This window comes from Limanda limanda, chromosome 5 (assembly GCF_963576545.1).
Source record: "Limanda limanda chromosome 5, fLimLim1.1, whole genome shotgun sequence".
Lineage (NCBI taxonomy): Eukaryota > Metazoa > Chordata > Actinopteri > Pleuronectiformes > Pleuronectidae > Limanda > Limanda limanda.
In genome coordinates this window covers 13790884-13808020 of record NC_083640.1, presented here as the reverse complement: position 1 = coordinate 13808020, position 17137 = coordinate 13790884, and the positions used below count along the sequence as shown (strand labels likewise).

Genomic DNA, 17137 nt, shown 5'->3' with positions numbered 1-17137 from the left:
GTGTAGGATATAAAATGTACGATACTTACCACCCACGCACAGTCACGCACTTTACCCACGTACACAATAAAGGTGTGATTGTATCTTTATTCAGACAAGCTTGCATGCACGAACATGGACACTTTACTAAGATTTGTGGTGATTAAATTCTCTTGTTACCTTATGGGTTACCACGGCAACGACATAAGTGAATCATGTGGTCATGTGTCAAGCGAGCTGTGCACCTACCAAGACCACAACTAAGTCGTCACCAGTAGGGCCGGAGCTGTAAAGAAGATGCTCCCCCTCCCCCCTTTGTAGACACATATTCACCACAAACACTCTCAGGGTCACACTGCGTGAGAGTGAAAATACCAGACGAGATAATAAAGATATACAATTCAAGTTTTGGATGATAATCTAAGAAATAAAAACAAGACAATGGAAGCTGCTGACGTGCAGCTCGTATTTACAGGACACACAACACAGCCGTCAGAAACACTCGATATAAAACACATCTCAAAATGCATGAAACTCTCTGCAGATGGAATCCTTTCTTTCTTTTTTAACTCGGATTAAAAAGGGAAGGATGGACGGGTGACATGACAACACCACAGATAAGGAAAAGAAAAGAAGAAGAAGGGGGGAATGTTGTGTTCAGAACTGACTCAGTGCCACATGCAGCAAGAAGCCTGTGATCAGCAGCACGGGGCCGGAGGCCAGAGCCCCTGCACCGCTGTGGTCCCCGTGGCTGTGGCTCCTGTGGGGCCCGTTGCAGTCGTCGCCGAAGCAGCACGCCACCTTGGCTCCAGAGTTGCCGCCTTGGGCCTTGTCGCAGAAAGCCTTGTAAGTGCATGACTTCATCACAGTGTCTTAAAAGAGAGACACACACAGATCTGTGGATGTCATAAGTTACTGGGATAATGTTGAGCAACCTCAAATGAAGAGAGGATGTAGACGTGGAGGCTTTATGATCACACGCAGACTCTCTCTCCCTCTCTCTCGCTCTTTCACACACACACTCACACACAAACACACACACACACACACACACACACAAACACACACACACACACACACACACACACACACACACACACACACACACACACACACACACACACAACAAAATACAAGACAGAAGCCTACTGGCAGAAGTTAATAGGACATATTTGTGGGAAGTAATAAATACAAAAACCTCGTGGTGCATTATGGGATTTCATTTTGGCCTTCTCTTTGCTAATGGAAACAACATGGGGACTTTTTTTAGGTCCCAGCGACTTCCTCAAACTGCTGTGTCACACATGCACTGAGATATCGCTGCTGTGCTGACCTCTAGTGAGGCCTTTACATCACTGTATTCAACCAAATCCGCCTTCATTGTTGTGTGTTTTCCTCGTTGTGATTGTGTGTTTACTCACTGGGTCCTGTGATGGTGGAGCAGGCGTCAGCGTACTGAGGGCAGGGGGTGGAGCCCTGTCGGTTGCAATCGTCGTCATTGGACGCCACGCACGTGTGACATTTGAGGCCGTGGCCTTTGCACACAGAACAGGAGAGAACACCTGAATTTGAGACTAAGCATGCATATTCACAGGCTGGTGGAGGACATGCACAAAAACTAACACACACACACAGACACACACACACACTAACTTGCAGAGAACCACATATTGTTGTCAATCTTTAGGTTTAAATCTGTAACAGCTTTACATGGGAAATGTCCCAAACTGAGCAGGCCTCAAGCTAAACCTGCTTTTACCACTGAGGACATGAACAATCCAGGATCATCTGTGCTTCTACAACCCATCCACAACTAGTTTGCCAGCTTTTTATCAACTAAATCCTCACCCACTGCCAGGAAAAAAACACATCCCAAATAATCCAGCGTCAGTGACGGTGTTATGGGAACTCACTGTGACAGGCCAGAGAGATGAACAGCAGGAGGGCGAGAGCGGTCTTCATTGCAGCTGGCTAAAGGCTCCCAGCGTCTTCAGGAGTCCTGAGAAAGAGTGGACAGGCTGAGAGGAGTCACAGATGGAGGGGACACTCCAGGGTTGTGGAGAAGGAGGAAGAGGAGGGGGTTTAGACACGAGAAGGTGTCCACATGGGGGCATTAAGGTCTTATCTCTAATCTCCATCTATGCTGCACAGCCAGCACCCTGCAGTAATAGACTTAACCCAGCGAGCTTTAACAGGGAGACACACTCCTAGTTTTGAGGTCATTTGTCGGAGGATCGGTTCCACGGCGCAGTTTAAGTTGCAACTGACAGTTTGGGAAGTAAAAAGTTCATCAATCACTCAGGGAGGAGAGCATGTGGGTGTGTGTGTACTCATTTTTGTGTCCACTCAACACACTGGACCTCATGGGGAACAAAGCCTGGACCTGGTTGCAGGGTGTCCACTGTCCAGTTAGCATAGATCAGAGGCTTATAGCTGAGCAAACCTGTGAGTGTGTGTGTATGTGTGTGTCGGGAAGTCTGACGTATTGTGCATCATTACTGGAACCGAGGCTTAAGCTGAGACCATGACACATATACTGACAAACATAACACACACAAACACACAATGTGAAAATTCAAACAGAAATCAGTCAGGAAAGCAGTTGCAGAAATCACAGTGGAGTAAATAATATTTATTCAAGCAAATGTACAAACAATCACTGTTAGTCCTCAACACAAGTGCGACAATCCCATTTCTTATATACAAACACAAACCGTGACTCAGGAAAGGGAAGTTAGAACCCATGATACCCCTCCACACAGGGGTCTGGACCAGCTCTCTGTTTAAAGTGTCCAGGTCTTTAGCTCTGGAGGGTTTTACCCTAATAAAGTTTCTAAAGACTACGTCTAGAACGTAGTCTACCCTGCTTCCTCTGGTATAGCACCCTACTGAGGAACCCTTTAATTCACAGACAGTAGAGCAGACACGCCTGTTTACGACAGCTCTCCTTCCATAAACCTGAGCATGTGTCACTTTAACTGCAGTGTAAATATTTATCTATATGAAAGATAGCCATGGCAGAGCAAGGAGCTCGTGCAGATTCAATTCTATAAGTACTAAAAATCACTTATTCAAAATAATAAATCTAAATGAATAGAGCGGAGGCTGGAATGGTATTAACCAAAGGGAGAAGGACATGGGCTGTACAACTTTTCTTTCCTGTAACAGGTAGTTGGGGTACCAGTGACAAAACAATATTTTATAAAATAAAGACAAACAGCTGAGGCAATGTGACATTAGTTTGGCACAAATACAAACGATGGCACACAGGTGGGTTTGTGACATGAGTGGATTTACATGGTGGTTAGGACACAGCAACTGACTCCAATGAACTGAGTATGGAAACCTTTAAAGTGACAGAAATATAAACTAAACCCTTGTTTCACTTTGTTAGTAAATAACTGCTCAATTTAAATCATGGATTTGCAAATAATACACTGTATAATATTGAGGTAAATATGAGACTTTCCGTATAACTGGGGCTGGGGAGAAATCTTCTATTTTTTTTCCTTCAAAAACACATTTGAATAAACATGGAGTTACGTCTCAACCACCTCACGTCTTTGATAAAGCGCTGAGTTGCTGAATGCAACTAGTTTAACAAAAAATGTAAATCCTGAGAAATGCAAAGGTGTAAAAAGCAACGTGCATAGAAACCTATTTATTTGTTGAATCATCACAAATAAGCAACAGGAAAAAAACTTGAAACAAAGACGTTGAATTCTTGGTTTCTCTCACGGTGAGAGGACAAGTGGAAACACTGTGAGAGAGTGATGTTTACAAAAAGTGACCATGCAGCACTTGACTGAAATACAGTGTCATTATGTTGTAGCCTTGTTCCAGTTGTTCAGGATTCTCTACTTGACAGTTAATGACCAGTGGTGTTTATACAGTCACTGGAAGGTTTATGATTGTCAGGTAATTATACGTCTCTGTGAAAGATACAAATATTCTGCCGCTCTTTAAATAGTCTCTAGAATATAATCTATGTCATACTGTAAATCATGTGAAGCTGAAGCTGAGAATTATTTGCAGTTTTGGATTCACTGAAGTGAAGTCCAGATTCCCTCAGGTTTCAGAGGACTCCTGTACTTCCTCAAACAATCTGAAATCCTCCTCTTCAGTTCTCATGCAGCTTGACTTTATCTCTGAACTCCTTCGGCCAGATACAGTGCCCCTGAGCTTCTCTCTACCAGAGTGAAATTCTTGTTTACCTCATAGAAAAATACATTTTATGGATTATTGCTTTTAAACAATCCTTGTCAAAAGCCCATCAGAGCACACGCCCAAAACATCCTGCATTAAGTCTGATGTCATCTTGCACGAGCGTTTGCAAAGGAATGAGCAGCTAAGCTGCTGGGAGTTGACTCACAAGCAGGTTGTTGTTGGCTGGCACCACGGACGAAAGCACAAGGGGCCAAGATGAGCTCATAAAGGGCAGTGAATGCAAACAAAGTGACAACATAGAACCAAACTCCCGGCAATAATTAACATCTACAGAACCTCCCTTGATTCTGGTCACATGTAGTGCAATAGTAGTGTACAAGGAAGTTACTTTAAACATGTGTACATGAGCAGTCTCTGAGAGGAAGAGCTGGCGCAGGGTAGAAGAGCTGCTTCCTGGCTGGGCGCATGCACGGGGCAGGACCAGAGGGACGGAGGAAGCTGACTCACAGGGCGTGGCTGTCAGTCGACTCTTCCCATTTTGGCGATCAGCTCATCACAGATCTTTGTCAGTTCCTCGATCTCTTGATTCTGTGAAAGTACAACGAAGGATGAATCAGTACATTTCACGCATCTCTATTAACTTATATACTACAACACAGCACAACTATATAGCATACAAATATACTAATGCCCCATTCAGACCTGGTATTAACGTCCGTCCTGAGAAATCTAATGGGAAGCGTTATATTTATCTGCATCCATATACTGAGTGATTGGATCTCACTTCCCCGCTCTATATGCAAATATTCACATTTGTGTTGACAAATACCAAAATGTTTTTTTTCAGTCAGTCTGACTTTACAGACAACAATGATGACAACGTTTCTGTTTTTTTCCACGTGTGTGTGTTGCCATGTGTGTATGAGTGTGAGAGCGTAAGTGCCCCAGGATACATTTGCGTTCACACGGTGAAAAGGCTGAGGCCACATGTGTCCACCTCTGAATGTGGTGAAAGTGATCAGATCTCTGGATGGATTCACACATGTACTTAGCACTGTCTGCTTGTTATCAGATCCCTCAGAACAAATGTCAATGCCAGGTCTGAGAGGAGTGTGAAAGTGTCTTAGAGACATCAGGATGTCTCTGACCTTCTGCTGCAGCGCTTGTTCCAGAGACTCATTCTTCATCTGCTCCTTCCTCAGGCCGGCGGTCAGCGCTACGCTCTCTGAGCTCGCCTTCGTACGCACCTGAGCGATCTCCTCATTGGCCCTGATTGAAACATGGAAGCAGGGGAACAGACGTGTCATATAACAGAGTCTCAAACCCTGTGGAAGTATTTCACTTGTTATTACAGATTTCTCTTTGAATCTCTACACACTTGTCTAGTTTCTCTTCGGCATGGACTTTCAGTGTGTGGTATCTCTGCTCCTCCTTTTTGACTCTGGCCAGATATTCCTGAGCACACTTCTTCAGCACCTCTTCATTCTGTTTGAGGAAAAACCAAACGTCAAACACATTGTGATTTAAAAACAAAACTCAGTCAGAGGGAAAATAGATTTAATGTTGTATGTATATCTTTACAATTTTCTAATACAGTATTAAACTTGGCTACGGTCTTATAGAGACATGATTCTTTAAAGCTTTTTTTTAATATTTGAAAACATTGTGGGCTCTTCTCCACCTAATCTTCTGCATTCCTGCTGTCCCACACATGTGCTGCTGAAAGCTTCACCACAGCTGTCTGTTTCCCCTCAAGCAGCTGTTCTACAGCAGCTGTGAGTCAACTGTTGGTCAAGATTTGGGCACAAACAGCTTTAATCGAGGGTTTTCTGTCCGGTGTTTGTTGGAGTGGAGGAGAGAACAGTGCCTGAGGGCAGCATTTATCCAGTGACCTTCCATTTAAATCCCTGTTGCTCTTACTTCAAGACGACCAATGCCCCCGATCACGCTTCCAACCTTATTCTGACCTTAATCTTCTTGCAGCCCCGCTATTGGCTGATCACCTCAGCATTTGAAATAGACACTTTCCATAAATACTTGTTTAGACTTGCACTTGTCCTACGACCCCTTACTTTCTTAAAGCCCTCCAGGGTGCTCTTCATATTTTCAAAACGTCGGAACACGTCAGACAGAGAGCGCTCCACGGAGTTCAGGTCGGCCAGCGCTGCTTCCTTCTCCATCGTCATTGCATGCAAAGCCTTCTGGGAGCTGCCACTGTTGCGCTGCTCGTCCTCTGTGAACAGTGAAGAAGAGGATATTAGTGTGAAGTGCTAAATTACAGATTTCTAGTATTTAGTCTAGTAGCAGTGATTGAAAAAATTATTAGGACAAGTTCAAACTTAAATAGAGAAGATTTGTGTCATCTCATAGTACAAGACGACACAAATCACTGTGACGCTGAAACAGTGAATCAGGTGGTTACATAGAATAATATAATGCTGACTATGCAGGTCAAATAATGATACAAAATTAGGCATCCTTAGATTGACAAATATTAGGCGCATGTGAGATTTAGAGCAGATACAAATTAAAATCAAGATCTACTGAATTTAAACAAGGTTTCATAAACTATTGGGCCTTGGCAGAGTTATGTGCTCTACTGAGTGCCATGGTTCTTTGGTTTGTTACAGTAAGTTATGTTTGAGGATTTCTACTCACCATACATCTGAGCAATTGTCTTCTCATATTCTGCAACAATCTTCCTGTAATAAGACCAAACACATAATGGCTCTTAAAACGAGAGGCATTTAAAGATAACATTTACATGACTACACCAATACTTTCAATACACCCCCAAAACCCTTATAATTAAAAAAAGGAAGTGATAAATTGGAGATATTTTTGGATCAATGTGTCTTATGTCTAAAAACAGGCAGCAACATGTTTTCTAACCTCATCTCATTGACTTCTTGTCTGCAGTCGTCATATTTTTTCTTCCAGTCATTGGCTTCCACCTCTTTAGTGATGATCTGAAAGGAAATGCTGTCTGTGAGTAGAATTCTATGTACAAATAATACCAAGCTGAACATCTACACAACAGACACACACTGGATGTGAGTGAGAACAGTGTGTTACCTCTTCTCTAATAAGAGTGCGAACAGCTTGCTTCTCTGTTTCACTGATGCAGATGGAATCAAGGACCTGACTTCCTGTTTTCTGCATCTCACTTTCCCTGGAGTTGCTCTTCAGTTTGCACGTGTCGTCGTTCTGCTGGGGACAGAAAGGAATCAGTCACGTCCTTCCAATATTGAGGAGGTAAATCCACCTGAACCTTTGAAGAGTTTATAAGGTATTTTTGACAATAAAATTTCTAAATTTCCAAATGAATTGAATACAAACATCAAAGTTATCTTTTGTTTCTGTTATTTTACTTTGAACATGTGACATTCCTCTCTGTCTCTGTACACCTGATCTCACTTTTATCAGTTATTATTTATTTTTCAATTTATTAAACCTCTCTCCCTCTCATTTGTTACCTCATACCCATCTTGCCTTGCAGTCTGTGTTCTCAAACATCCTTCCTCTTCTGCTCCCTATTCTCCTCCGCCTTGTCTCATCCCATTCTCATTTTGTCCTTCCCTGGATTAAGTCCGTCATATTCTAATCTCCAGAATGAAAATCTAAATCCATCTGTCACCTGAGTAGATGAACATAGCGGCAGTCACTAAGAAGCTCCTGGTGTCCTACAGCAAACTGCACTCACCGTATCAGACACCCGGTCATGCTGCAGCTTCATATATATAATCTACTATATAGACTTTAACATTTTTGTATTAGTCATGTGATTGAACTTTGCCACTGTTGTCATCACAGTGATATGAAACATAAGGACAAGTCTGGACTTGTCTGACTATTTTCATCCCTGATTTTGATTCGGTAGTGACCTATAAACAAGTGCTCTAGCTCCACCTAGTGGTTTTAGTAGAGACCTTCATCACATGACACAGCATGGATGACAACATAACACAGTCATGATTAAATAGACTGTATACATGGTTTATGGTACAGTAGATTTATCAAAATCACTTAAATGGACAAAAGTGTTAAATCCTCACCACAGAGCAGCAGTCTGACTCCTCAGGAGTGGACGTCACTTGGCAGTCTTGGACTGGAAGAAAGTAAAACACTCATGGTAAGAATATGAGACATGAGAAGTTACTGTTAAAACAAAAGTTAATGTTACAATAAAACCCAAAACAAATGTTTTCCTGAGTAGTTAATTCCACTCACCACAAATGAAATGGTGTCATTTATTCTCCTGACTGAATGTAATATGTCTTGATATTATTGTAGCAGCGAGTTGTACTTCATGCAGTAAACGGCACATGTATGATATTTAAAGTTAATGATTAATGTCATGTTTGTGTGTAACAGTAAAGCAAAGTCGACCTTCTCACTGTCCGGTATTGATCGAGCTCGGCTGATTGTTTGCATTGAGGGAAGCTGAAGTCAGCTGACTAAACTTAAACATCCAGTCATCTGATCTCTTAACATGAGAGCTGCTCCCTGAGCTGAGATACAACTGAGCTACCGAGTGTACTGGAGCTGGGTGCCTCTCAGGAATGTATAAATTAGGAACGTAACAATAAAGTTAATCATTGGTGCTTACCGCTCACACTGCTCGCCAACTTCTCCTCGTCTGTGGCGTGGCCTCCATGATGGTCGTCCTTTAACAACAGCAAACATTCAACCACACAGAAAGTATATATTGCGAGAGCTAATGCTACCACACAAGTCAGTTGTTGCTTAAAAAACAGAGAATTCTTACCTGTTCACTGAGTTCTTTTTGCGTCAGCGGCTGGATCTGTTTCACTTTACAGGAGTTCCTGAGTACAACGATCATTGAGAAAATTAGTATCAACACAAAACAGTTCATATCTCTGTATGTGCGAACATATGGTCAGGTCTGAGGATGAGAAGAAAAAGCAGGAGAGACACAAAAGCCCAGACCTCATAGCTCTGCTCTGTGTGTGTGCGGAATTCAAATGCTTTCCTAAAAGGGTGGATTTACGCAGAAGAAAAAGCAGATTAATGATGAAGGCGTTTGCCAAACTCATATACGAACAAGAACAGTTGCACAGAGCATTAGAGGAAATTACATGATTTCCACTAACACCGTTTCTTCTCCACTTTCTAAATCTATTGTTCACTTCCCCCTTAACTTTGATTGAAATGAGGTCAAGTGGAAGACACAGCAGGATGCGGAATGAGCCTGGACTGGGACTGCTCTATTCAGAACAGCAATTTGCAAAAGACACACACACACGTCTGCGCACAGTTAAACAGTACTTACAACAGAACACAGAGGAAATGGACTTGCTCTGCAGTCCTGATGCCACACAGAGAGAGGGGAAACAGAATGATAGGTTTGGAAGGAAAAGGAAGGAAAGACACAGGAGATGTTGGGACAGGGGTTAGGTCAAACACAAGGTGAGTGAGGGGGTTATTATAGTTTAGAGAACAGAAAGTCCAGACTTGGAGACAGATGAGAGTCATATGTTAAACAGGAAAGAAAAGCCTAATTTATCTAATGTACGATCATAATCTTCCAGAACCAATGTCAGTAATTTAATAATTAAATAACAAAAGTGATTTCTGGACTTATCCTTCAAATATTTTCACATTTGTGAGAGATTTATAAAAGGTACTGAAAATACTTTGTAAAAAAAACTGATTGCTCCTCTCCTACATTATTATCCGGGCAAAGTCCAGCTGCTCAGAAACAAACTGCAACCTGGAAACAAACCCTACGACCAAACCTGAGCTTTATCTGAAGACAATATGTAAAATAATCAGGACAATATGTAAAATAATAGAAAATAAATTACTATACAGAGCAATGGCTTATTATATGTAATCTATTACAATTTAAAGACGCTGCTCTTGTACAGGTAGTGTGTTGACCCTGTCAGACCACACATGATAGGATAATAAAAAATATATATAATCTAATCCATCCACATACACTAATATAGAGTGATGCCAATAGAATTGAATAGTACTTCTATCAAATCTGTTAATCGGTGTGTACTTAACTGAACTCTCACAACAGAAATGATTGTTCAGAAATAGTTACCAGTTTATTGCTGTGGTTGTATATGTTCATACACAAACAAAAAGAAAGTGATTGTAGTTATTCTGGGGGTTTTCTCTAGTTAATGGAAACCACAAGAGGGCGTTGTTGCCACGTTAACTTCTTTTTTCACCATTCAAATAACATTTAGTCAACAAAGGTCAAGCACTCTCTAAAAATACTTAATCCCGCTGTGAGAACTGAAAAACGTCCCCACATCAGCAGCTATGGAATAATAAAAGCAAATCCAAAACTAATCCTACCGAGCCAAAGGAATCTCAAATCCTAAGATAAATATAAGAGCAATAAAACCATTGCAAACTATAGTAGTATTAATGATGAATGAATGCAGCGACTTAATAGCTGACAGACTTTTAGAGAGAACAGAGCAGGTCACAGGCCACAGCTTGTTAAAATGGGAACATTTTGATCCCTTCAGGTTGACTGTGTACAATAGCAGCCATTCACTATTGTTCCCTGCAGCCATAAAAGAGAGCAGCGTCTTTTTTATGCTTGAAAATCGGTGAGTCATGTTAGTATAGTAAATGGAGCTACTGACTGGAAAGAGGATGATTATGATTGATGAAAGAAGAGGAATGGCCTCTGTACATGTTTGACTGTAATCTTCTACTCACGTGATTATGGCGTCGCTGGTCTCGCAGGCCAGTTTTGTGTTTGACAGCATGGAGTTTTTGTTTCCATTGAGCAAATCGGGATCCACACAAATGTCACGACTGGGGATCAGGTTTGAGTCCGGGCTGGAGTCAGATGTCATCGGAGCCTCATCGTCTACCTCCGTAGGATCGGGTTTGTTCAGTGAGGAGTGGACACTCAATGAAGGGGGCCTGACAGCTGGAGGCTGGGGCAGAGGGGTGGATGGGGAGAGGCCCTCTCCTGGACCGGGTTTGGTGCCAAGAGTCAAATTAAGGTTCTGATCCAAACAGAAGCTGCTGTTGTCCGGAGAGGAGCCGGTGAGGTTGTTCAGAGAATCAACCTCTTCTTTTTTAGAGTTCTCGTCCAGAGAGTGGTTTGTAACATCAGGAAAACCTGTGAAAAGAAAAGTGAGTAAGTTTATACATCACATTATAAAAGCAAACTTCCATTAGGTGCTTGACAATAGTAGAGTTAAATTAAAGACAATAACTCCAGATGTAAAAACAAAAAAGAGTAAAATACTGTAAATAAAAATTGCACAACAGCAGGTCTTATCAGGCTGATCTCCAGCCGTCTAAAGGTTCTGAGCCATAAAAAATCATAAACAGTTTCCTTATGTTTTAAACCTGGAGTGAGGAACAGACAGCCAACACTTTTTGAGACATCTTGAAGACCTAACAGTGACAAAGGACTGCAGCAGAGCTCTAATGTCGACAGGTGCATCACTCGGATGATCTGTAAGTGTGATCACAACAAACTTCAATCTGATCAAATTCATAGTAGAGAAACAAGAACGCTGTCACATTTATTATTTTACACGACCTAGTTTTTCACTGGATAAGTATATTCTATTTTGTCTCTTTTAGCAGTGTTTTTGGTGTCTACCAACTCCTGAGGGAGATTTCTGGCTTGTATGCTGCTGATGCTCCACTTTTTTCTTCAGCTATTGGCTCACTGTGCCTGTCTACCGTTTGGTGCAGGGCAGGTTGTGTACAGTGAGGCTTTCAGAGAAAACTGTGGCCGAACACGATGCAGTGAGAGCAGTGAGAATGAATTAGAACAGTGAAGTGGAAGAACCATCCTAGGGATGACGCAGGGGAAATAGATCTTATTCACGCGTTTCTGTCCTGAAGGAGTGAAAACTAACGTCTCAATACTGTGACGGCAGTTCCTTCTCCTGGAAGAACATTTAAAATAGCTGGTGACTTCCTCTCACACCACTTCACATCCTGTGTCCTAACACATCCCTCTAATGACCACAGCAGCAGACCAGGCTCTGTTGAGTCACACGGCTGCAGAAACACAGTACACACTGTTACTGAAAAAAACAACGCACCCACACACATGCACTGTAAAACTCACACGGCTACACACAATAATAAACCCACAAAAACCTCTCCTGTATTTTTCTTTACGTCTTCTCACCATGCCCGACGTGAATGAAGCCACTGTGGAGGTGGGTGACAGACGACTGTGTGACTTATTACATCATAAAGTCAGTTAATGGAAGTTAAGCTGAGCTTCTGCTGAAAATGTAAGGTCCTTTCAAAAACACTGCATTCCCACCCTTCAGAGAAGTGGAACAGATGTAGAGGAACCACACCCAGAAATGGAGAGTACACACCACCACGTGGCCTAGCAACAAAAACAACATCTGACTTTATTACAGTTTCACAGCTCAACTTAAAGAGAGGAAAGCGAGATGGAGGGGCAAATGTGTGAAAGAGTCGTTGAGAGAGAAAAAGTATCCAGGTACTGGTTCAACGGCACATACTATTTAATTGTGGCTCGTGCCTGTTCCCATGTACAGACAGCAACCCCCCTGAGCTGTTAAGTCTAATTATAGGGAACCAGGCTATCGGTTTCTCAACACAGTCGATCTTTTATTTATGACCTATAACCCACATTTTGTACGGACCATGTGACGGTTTTAGCATGAAAAGGAGACTGTTATTGTCTACAAACTAGATTCAATACCAAACACATTCATCTCTCTGTCATCATCTGGCACAGCGTCCCATATGCTGTGGTCAAAACATGTCCGACTTCAAGAGGCTGAGACATCCACAGCGTGCAGACGAATATGTATCCTCATACACCCCGAGAACATGTCAAACTCAATTGAGGTGCATGAAGAAAGTAAGTTTGCAAACATTAGCGATGGCATTTGTTTCAGGGCAGAGGATCCACTCCAGATTATCTATTGCCATGGTAACACGTGGTGGTCCTGTCTGTGTGGGTGAAAGCATGACAGCTGAGAGGGGAGGGGGGGAGGGGGGGGCTTTCACACCAGTGGGCCTCTTTGGCAGCTTCAAACAGGCCGGACTCAAATACTGCCCACTTGATTTACAAGTCTCATGCACACTGTTTGCACAGCTGATAGTACGCTGATCATGGATCTGTAGCAAACATGTGGTGAATATAGACAATTACACAAAGTAACATTGCACTATCAAAACATAATTTCCAGAGAAAGCTCTTTCAGTGCACATTTCATGGACTGTTGCCGCAGGTTGTTGTGAGTAACAGTCATTTACACACCCACATAAACATAGGGCCCAGGTTGTAAAATACCGGGGATTTCCTTTAAAGAATAGGCTGTATAGCCAATGGAAGGAGAGTAGGACAATAATATTTTTGCATTACTATTAACAGCCATTACTGAAATGTTATTTATGTGTTTAGATGTTTGCCCTCATTCCCAGTCCTGATCTAGATCTGGATTTCTTGAATTGAGCTACAGTGAGGTTATCCAGGACACTGGGACATCGCTGTTGGTAATCACACCCAACAATGTGCACCACACCCACCAGTGATGCTGATGTGGTCAGTGGTGAAACCCAAACCAGAGCGGGCAGCGAAACACTGCTCTTCATTCTCATGCTAAGTTGCTCTTCAATTCTGAGACACAAGCAGCCAAACAACTACTTTGGCTTTCTCCATTTAAACAGGAATTAGGCAAGATTGTCAATCTGTTCTGACATTCTACTTTAGAAAAAAGCTATTGGTGCTTGACACCACCCAGCCTGACCACTTTTCAGGGGTGACAGATCAGTTAAAAAGATTTAGGTCAGCCTGTCTCACCTGTGTGGTTGCAGTTGTCCAGTTGGTTCAGTAGCTTCACGAGACCCGGAGACTCGGCCTCTGGAGTCTCGAAGGTTCCCTCCGAGTCGGAACTGTGAGGAAAAAGAGAGAGGACGAAACAGATTCATTTAATACTTGACATCTTATTGATACTCAATAAAACAATGCAAACAAAATGTTAAAATAATGAACAAATAGAAAATGTCCCATGAAATAAGCTTTCTCGTAAAGTGATGAGGAGTTTGATATTAAAACAAATCACACTGCCTGGTTGATGGCTATAGAAATGTTTGTCACACCACATTTGACTGTCTTTCAGAACAGTGAGGCATTGAAAACACTGATCAGTCTAAATAACAACATATACATGCTACAAGCAGCTAAAATAAAAATGGCCGCTGTGGTTGTGTGTTGCAGTGTCAAATTCACTCTAGCAAATGAACAATGGGTTTCTTACACAAATCCTCTGTTTTCCTCAAGTGACAAGAGAATAATAGCTTTCAGAGCTCAAAGCAGCTTAAGATAAACAAGCTGCTTTTATTTTACAGGAAGGGAGAGGAAAGGAAGTGAAGCCCTAGAAGGCCACCTGCATCCTTTGCCTTTCAATAAGGACACACTGTGGGACACAACACTCATTAAAGCACACACACACACACACACACACACATAGCGTCTTTTGGTCTGCCGTGTCAGCTGCCTAGACACGCAGCCCAGATTTATTTCCAAACTGCGGAGAGACAAAACGGCGGGGAGAGACAGAGAGCGTGAGAGTTTGTGTACGAGCGCCTGTTCCCAGCCACTCCGATGCACATCAAACCGTCCACACGCTAATGAAAAACAGCACAGGAGGGAACAAAGCTCCCAGTGCCAGCAGACAACCGCACTCCATCTCTGTGATACCAGTTCACACAAATACATTCACACACACTCCGGAGCTCTATACAACACCGCCATCCCGGTCTAATCCTAATATACATACCCCCCCAACCCCCCACCCTACACACACACACACCACATCCCAGTGATGGCCCCACTGGCTGCGATCTTGGATGGTTACTTAGGAACTAGAAATGGACAGAAAAAAAATCTAAAGCTTTGGAAACTGTGGCTTTGCCCCCCCCCCTTCCCCCTAACTTTCAGAGACTGTTTCCAAACTGCCAAACAGCTTTGACGCACACAGACAAAAACACACACACATACTCAAAAACATTAAAAAAGATCTGGACATTCAGATCCTTAGCAATTGATTCACACAAAGCAGGGACTGATGATACAAACGTTTGAGTGACTGTATTTTGACGAGGAATCTGTTAGCCAGGACAACCACGGGATCCACTGTATCAATCAGTGTGTGTGTGTGTATGTGTGTGTGTGTGTGTGTGTGTGTGTGTGTGTGTGTGTGTGTGTGTGTGTGTGCGTGTGTGTGTCTATCCACCACCTGTCAGTATGACTCATGAATCATCACTGTAATCAACACACAAACACCCCCACCAACACAATCAGTCTTTTTGAGTCCAAACTCTATTGAAAACTGTTTTATCTGATTGTCTTCAACACATCGACCTGTGAACCATTTCCCTTTCTGACTTCACCCTCACACACACGCACATATAAAACATATGTGGCCAACCCTCTTACTTGTCCTCTCCGGCATCCTTCACTCTGGGCTGCCCATCTTCTCCGGCAACCCCAGTCACTGCTGACCACGTCCATTTGGCCCACTGGACGGGAGACAACCAGGACATCCCTGAACCACGTCGAGTCCTAAACCTTAAGCCACCTCTGGTGTTTACAAGCAAACTTCCTCTTCCTGTGGATAAGTTCAGTCTTATCTTTCAGTCACAATGGCAAAGCAGTGCCCCCTTTGTCCATTAACAGCAAAAAGAAGTAGGTGGCTGCTGTCGTTCTGTCTTCTTGCTTCTCTCCCTCTCTTCTTGCTTTCGATGTGGCTGTCTCACTTCCTCCTCTTGCTCAGCCGCTCAGCTTTCCCATCCTGCTCCTCTGCGTGGTTGGCCCTCGTGAGAGTGAAACGTGTCTCACACTGCTGCTGCTGCTGCTGTTTCTGTGGCCGCTCTGCTCTCCACAGCACTGACTCACACGGTGCAGATTACTGAAGCATCAGTAGTCACTCCTCTCTCTGCTCTCCTCCCTCTCCACTCGCTGCGCTCTCTCTCTCTCTCTCTCTCTCTCTGGGTGGACGATCAGCTGGTTAACACGCAGCAGCTCTTCCCTGCTCCCATATGTTTGCTAACTAGCTCGCCCGCTCTCCTCCCAGATTCTTTGAGGGTTTGTTGATTGTTAATGAAGCCAAGGGGCAGAAGAGAGGCAACGGTTTGTGTTTGTAGACACAAAGAGGAGTCTGGTTTCCCTGAGACAGAAACTACCAGATGCTTGTGTCTCCATAGAAATGGAGATGAGAAGAGATAAAAGGAGAATAGGAGGAAAGGGAGGAAAATATGGGGCATATCTATTTTAAGGAGATGAGTTTGAATCTGCAATATCCATTATTTCTGAAATTACCCTCAAATAAAGCAAATTCAGCCTGCCTCATTGCTTAAAATTAAATTTGAATCCACTAAAGGGCTTGTTATCAGCATTCTGGCAGTGTGACGGATAAATTACACCCTTTAGGACCATGTTTGCTTCCAAACTATTTTTGTACTTTACTGTTGCCAACACAGCTGGGTGGCCCACTGTGTGTTTGAGGCACAGTCTCAAAGTAATTCGAGTTGTTAATGGTTTGTTTACTTTGAAGCTCCCAACAGAGACAGTGGATAACAGTGATTACACAAAACTCTGCCGAAAAAAAGACTCTTCCCTGGATAATGAAGAGAAGACAAGAGCAATTAAATTGCAGATATTTTCAGCAAAGACTAACAATGTGCCCTTTATATAAAATGTATTAACTGTCACACGAATCCAAATGGAGAATATTAATCCAATAATGTTGTGGCGAGTGAGCAAACCTACAGGGGATCTTCTGTTCACAGAAAATATCCAGGTCAGAAAGTCAACAAATCAATAAAGCAAACCTAGATTGAACAATAACAACACAAATACTCATCAGACTGACAGAAAAGTCATTGGGATTAAAGCTCTCATCACTGCTCACACACACACACACACACACACACATATACACACAAACACGCACTCGTGGATGGCTTATGTAACTTGCTT

At 42.8% G+C, this 17137-nt stretch overlaps 2 protein-coding genes across 3 annotated transcripts; both read right to left on the bottom strand.

Moving 5' to 3' along the window:
- Positions 1-636: 636 nt before the first annotated feature.
- si:ch211-113d22.2 (uncharacterized) lies at positions 637-1941 on the bottom strand. Its single transcript, XM_061071158.1, has 3 exons — positions 1893-1941; positions 1401-1514; positions 637-851 (listed from the first exon to the last, which is right to left on the bottom strand). The coding sequence occupies exons 1-3, from the start codon at positions 1939-1941 to the stop codon at positions 637-639; spliced, it is 378 nt and encodes a 125-aa protein (XP_060927141.1).
- Positions 1942-2590: 649 nt separating this feature from the next.
- LOC133001762 (transforming acidic coiled-coil-containing protein 1-like) lies at positions 2591-16010 on the bottom strand. 2 transcript variants are annotated; one of them, XM_061071445.1, is made up of 13 exons: positions 15596-16010; positions 13958-14049; positions 10855-11266; positions 8915-8972; positions 8756-8813; positions 8202-8254; positions 7222-7356; positions 7039-7115; positions 6805-6848; positions 6219-6379; positions 5525-5631; positions 5295-5415; positions 2591-4734 (listed from the first exon to the last, which is right to left on the bottom strand). In XM_061071445.1, the coding sequence occupies exons 1-13, from the start codon at positions 15700-15702 to the stop codon at positions 4666-4668; spliced, it is 1494 nt and encodes a 497-aa protein (XP_060927428.1). In that variant the 5' UTR covers positions 15703-16010; the 3' UTR covers positions 2591-4665. The 2 variants fall into 2 exon arrangements, with proteins under 2 accessions (XP_060927428.1, XP_060927429.1); XM_061071446.1 differs by having other exon boundaries at positions 7222-7353.
- Between the last annotated feature and the right edge of the window lie 1127 nt (positions 16011-17137).

What these genes read in the sequence shown, in the direction of transcription:
- si:ch211-113d22.2 (XM_061071158.1), bottom strand. Translation starts at nt 1,941, where the DNA reads ATGAAGACCGCTCTCGCCCTCCTGCTGTTCATCTCTCTGGCCTGTCAC. An exon ending in CATCTCTCTGGCCTGTCACA is followed by an intron (nt 1,515 to 1,892) that starts GTGAGTTCCCAT and finishes CTGTGTGCAAAG; the next exon opens with GCCACGGCCTCAAATGTCAC. An exon ending in CTCCACCATCACAGGACCCA is followed by an intron (nt 852 to 1,400) that starts GTGAGTAAACAC and finishes CTCTCTTTTAAG; the next exon opens with ACACTGTGATGAAGTCATGC.
- LOC133001762 (XM_061071445.1), bottom strand. Translation starts at nt 15,702, where the DNA reads ATGTCCTGGTTGTCTCCCGTCCAGTGGGCCAAATGGACGTGGTCAGCA. An exon ending in AAAAAGAACTCAGTGAACAG is followed by an intron (nt 8,814 to 8,914) that starts GTAAGAATTCTC and finishes CTGTTGTTAAAG; the next exon opens with GACGACCATCATGGAGGCCA. An exon ending in GACAATTGCTCAGATGTATG is followed by an intron (nt 6,380 to 6,804) that starts GTGAGTAGAAAT and finishes CACTGTTCACAG; the next exon opens with AGGACGAGCAGCGCAACAGT.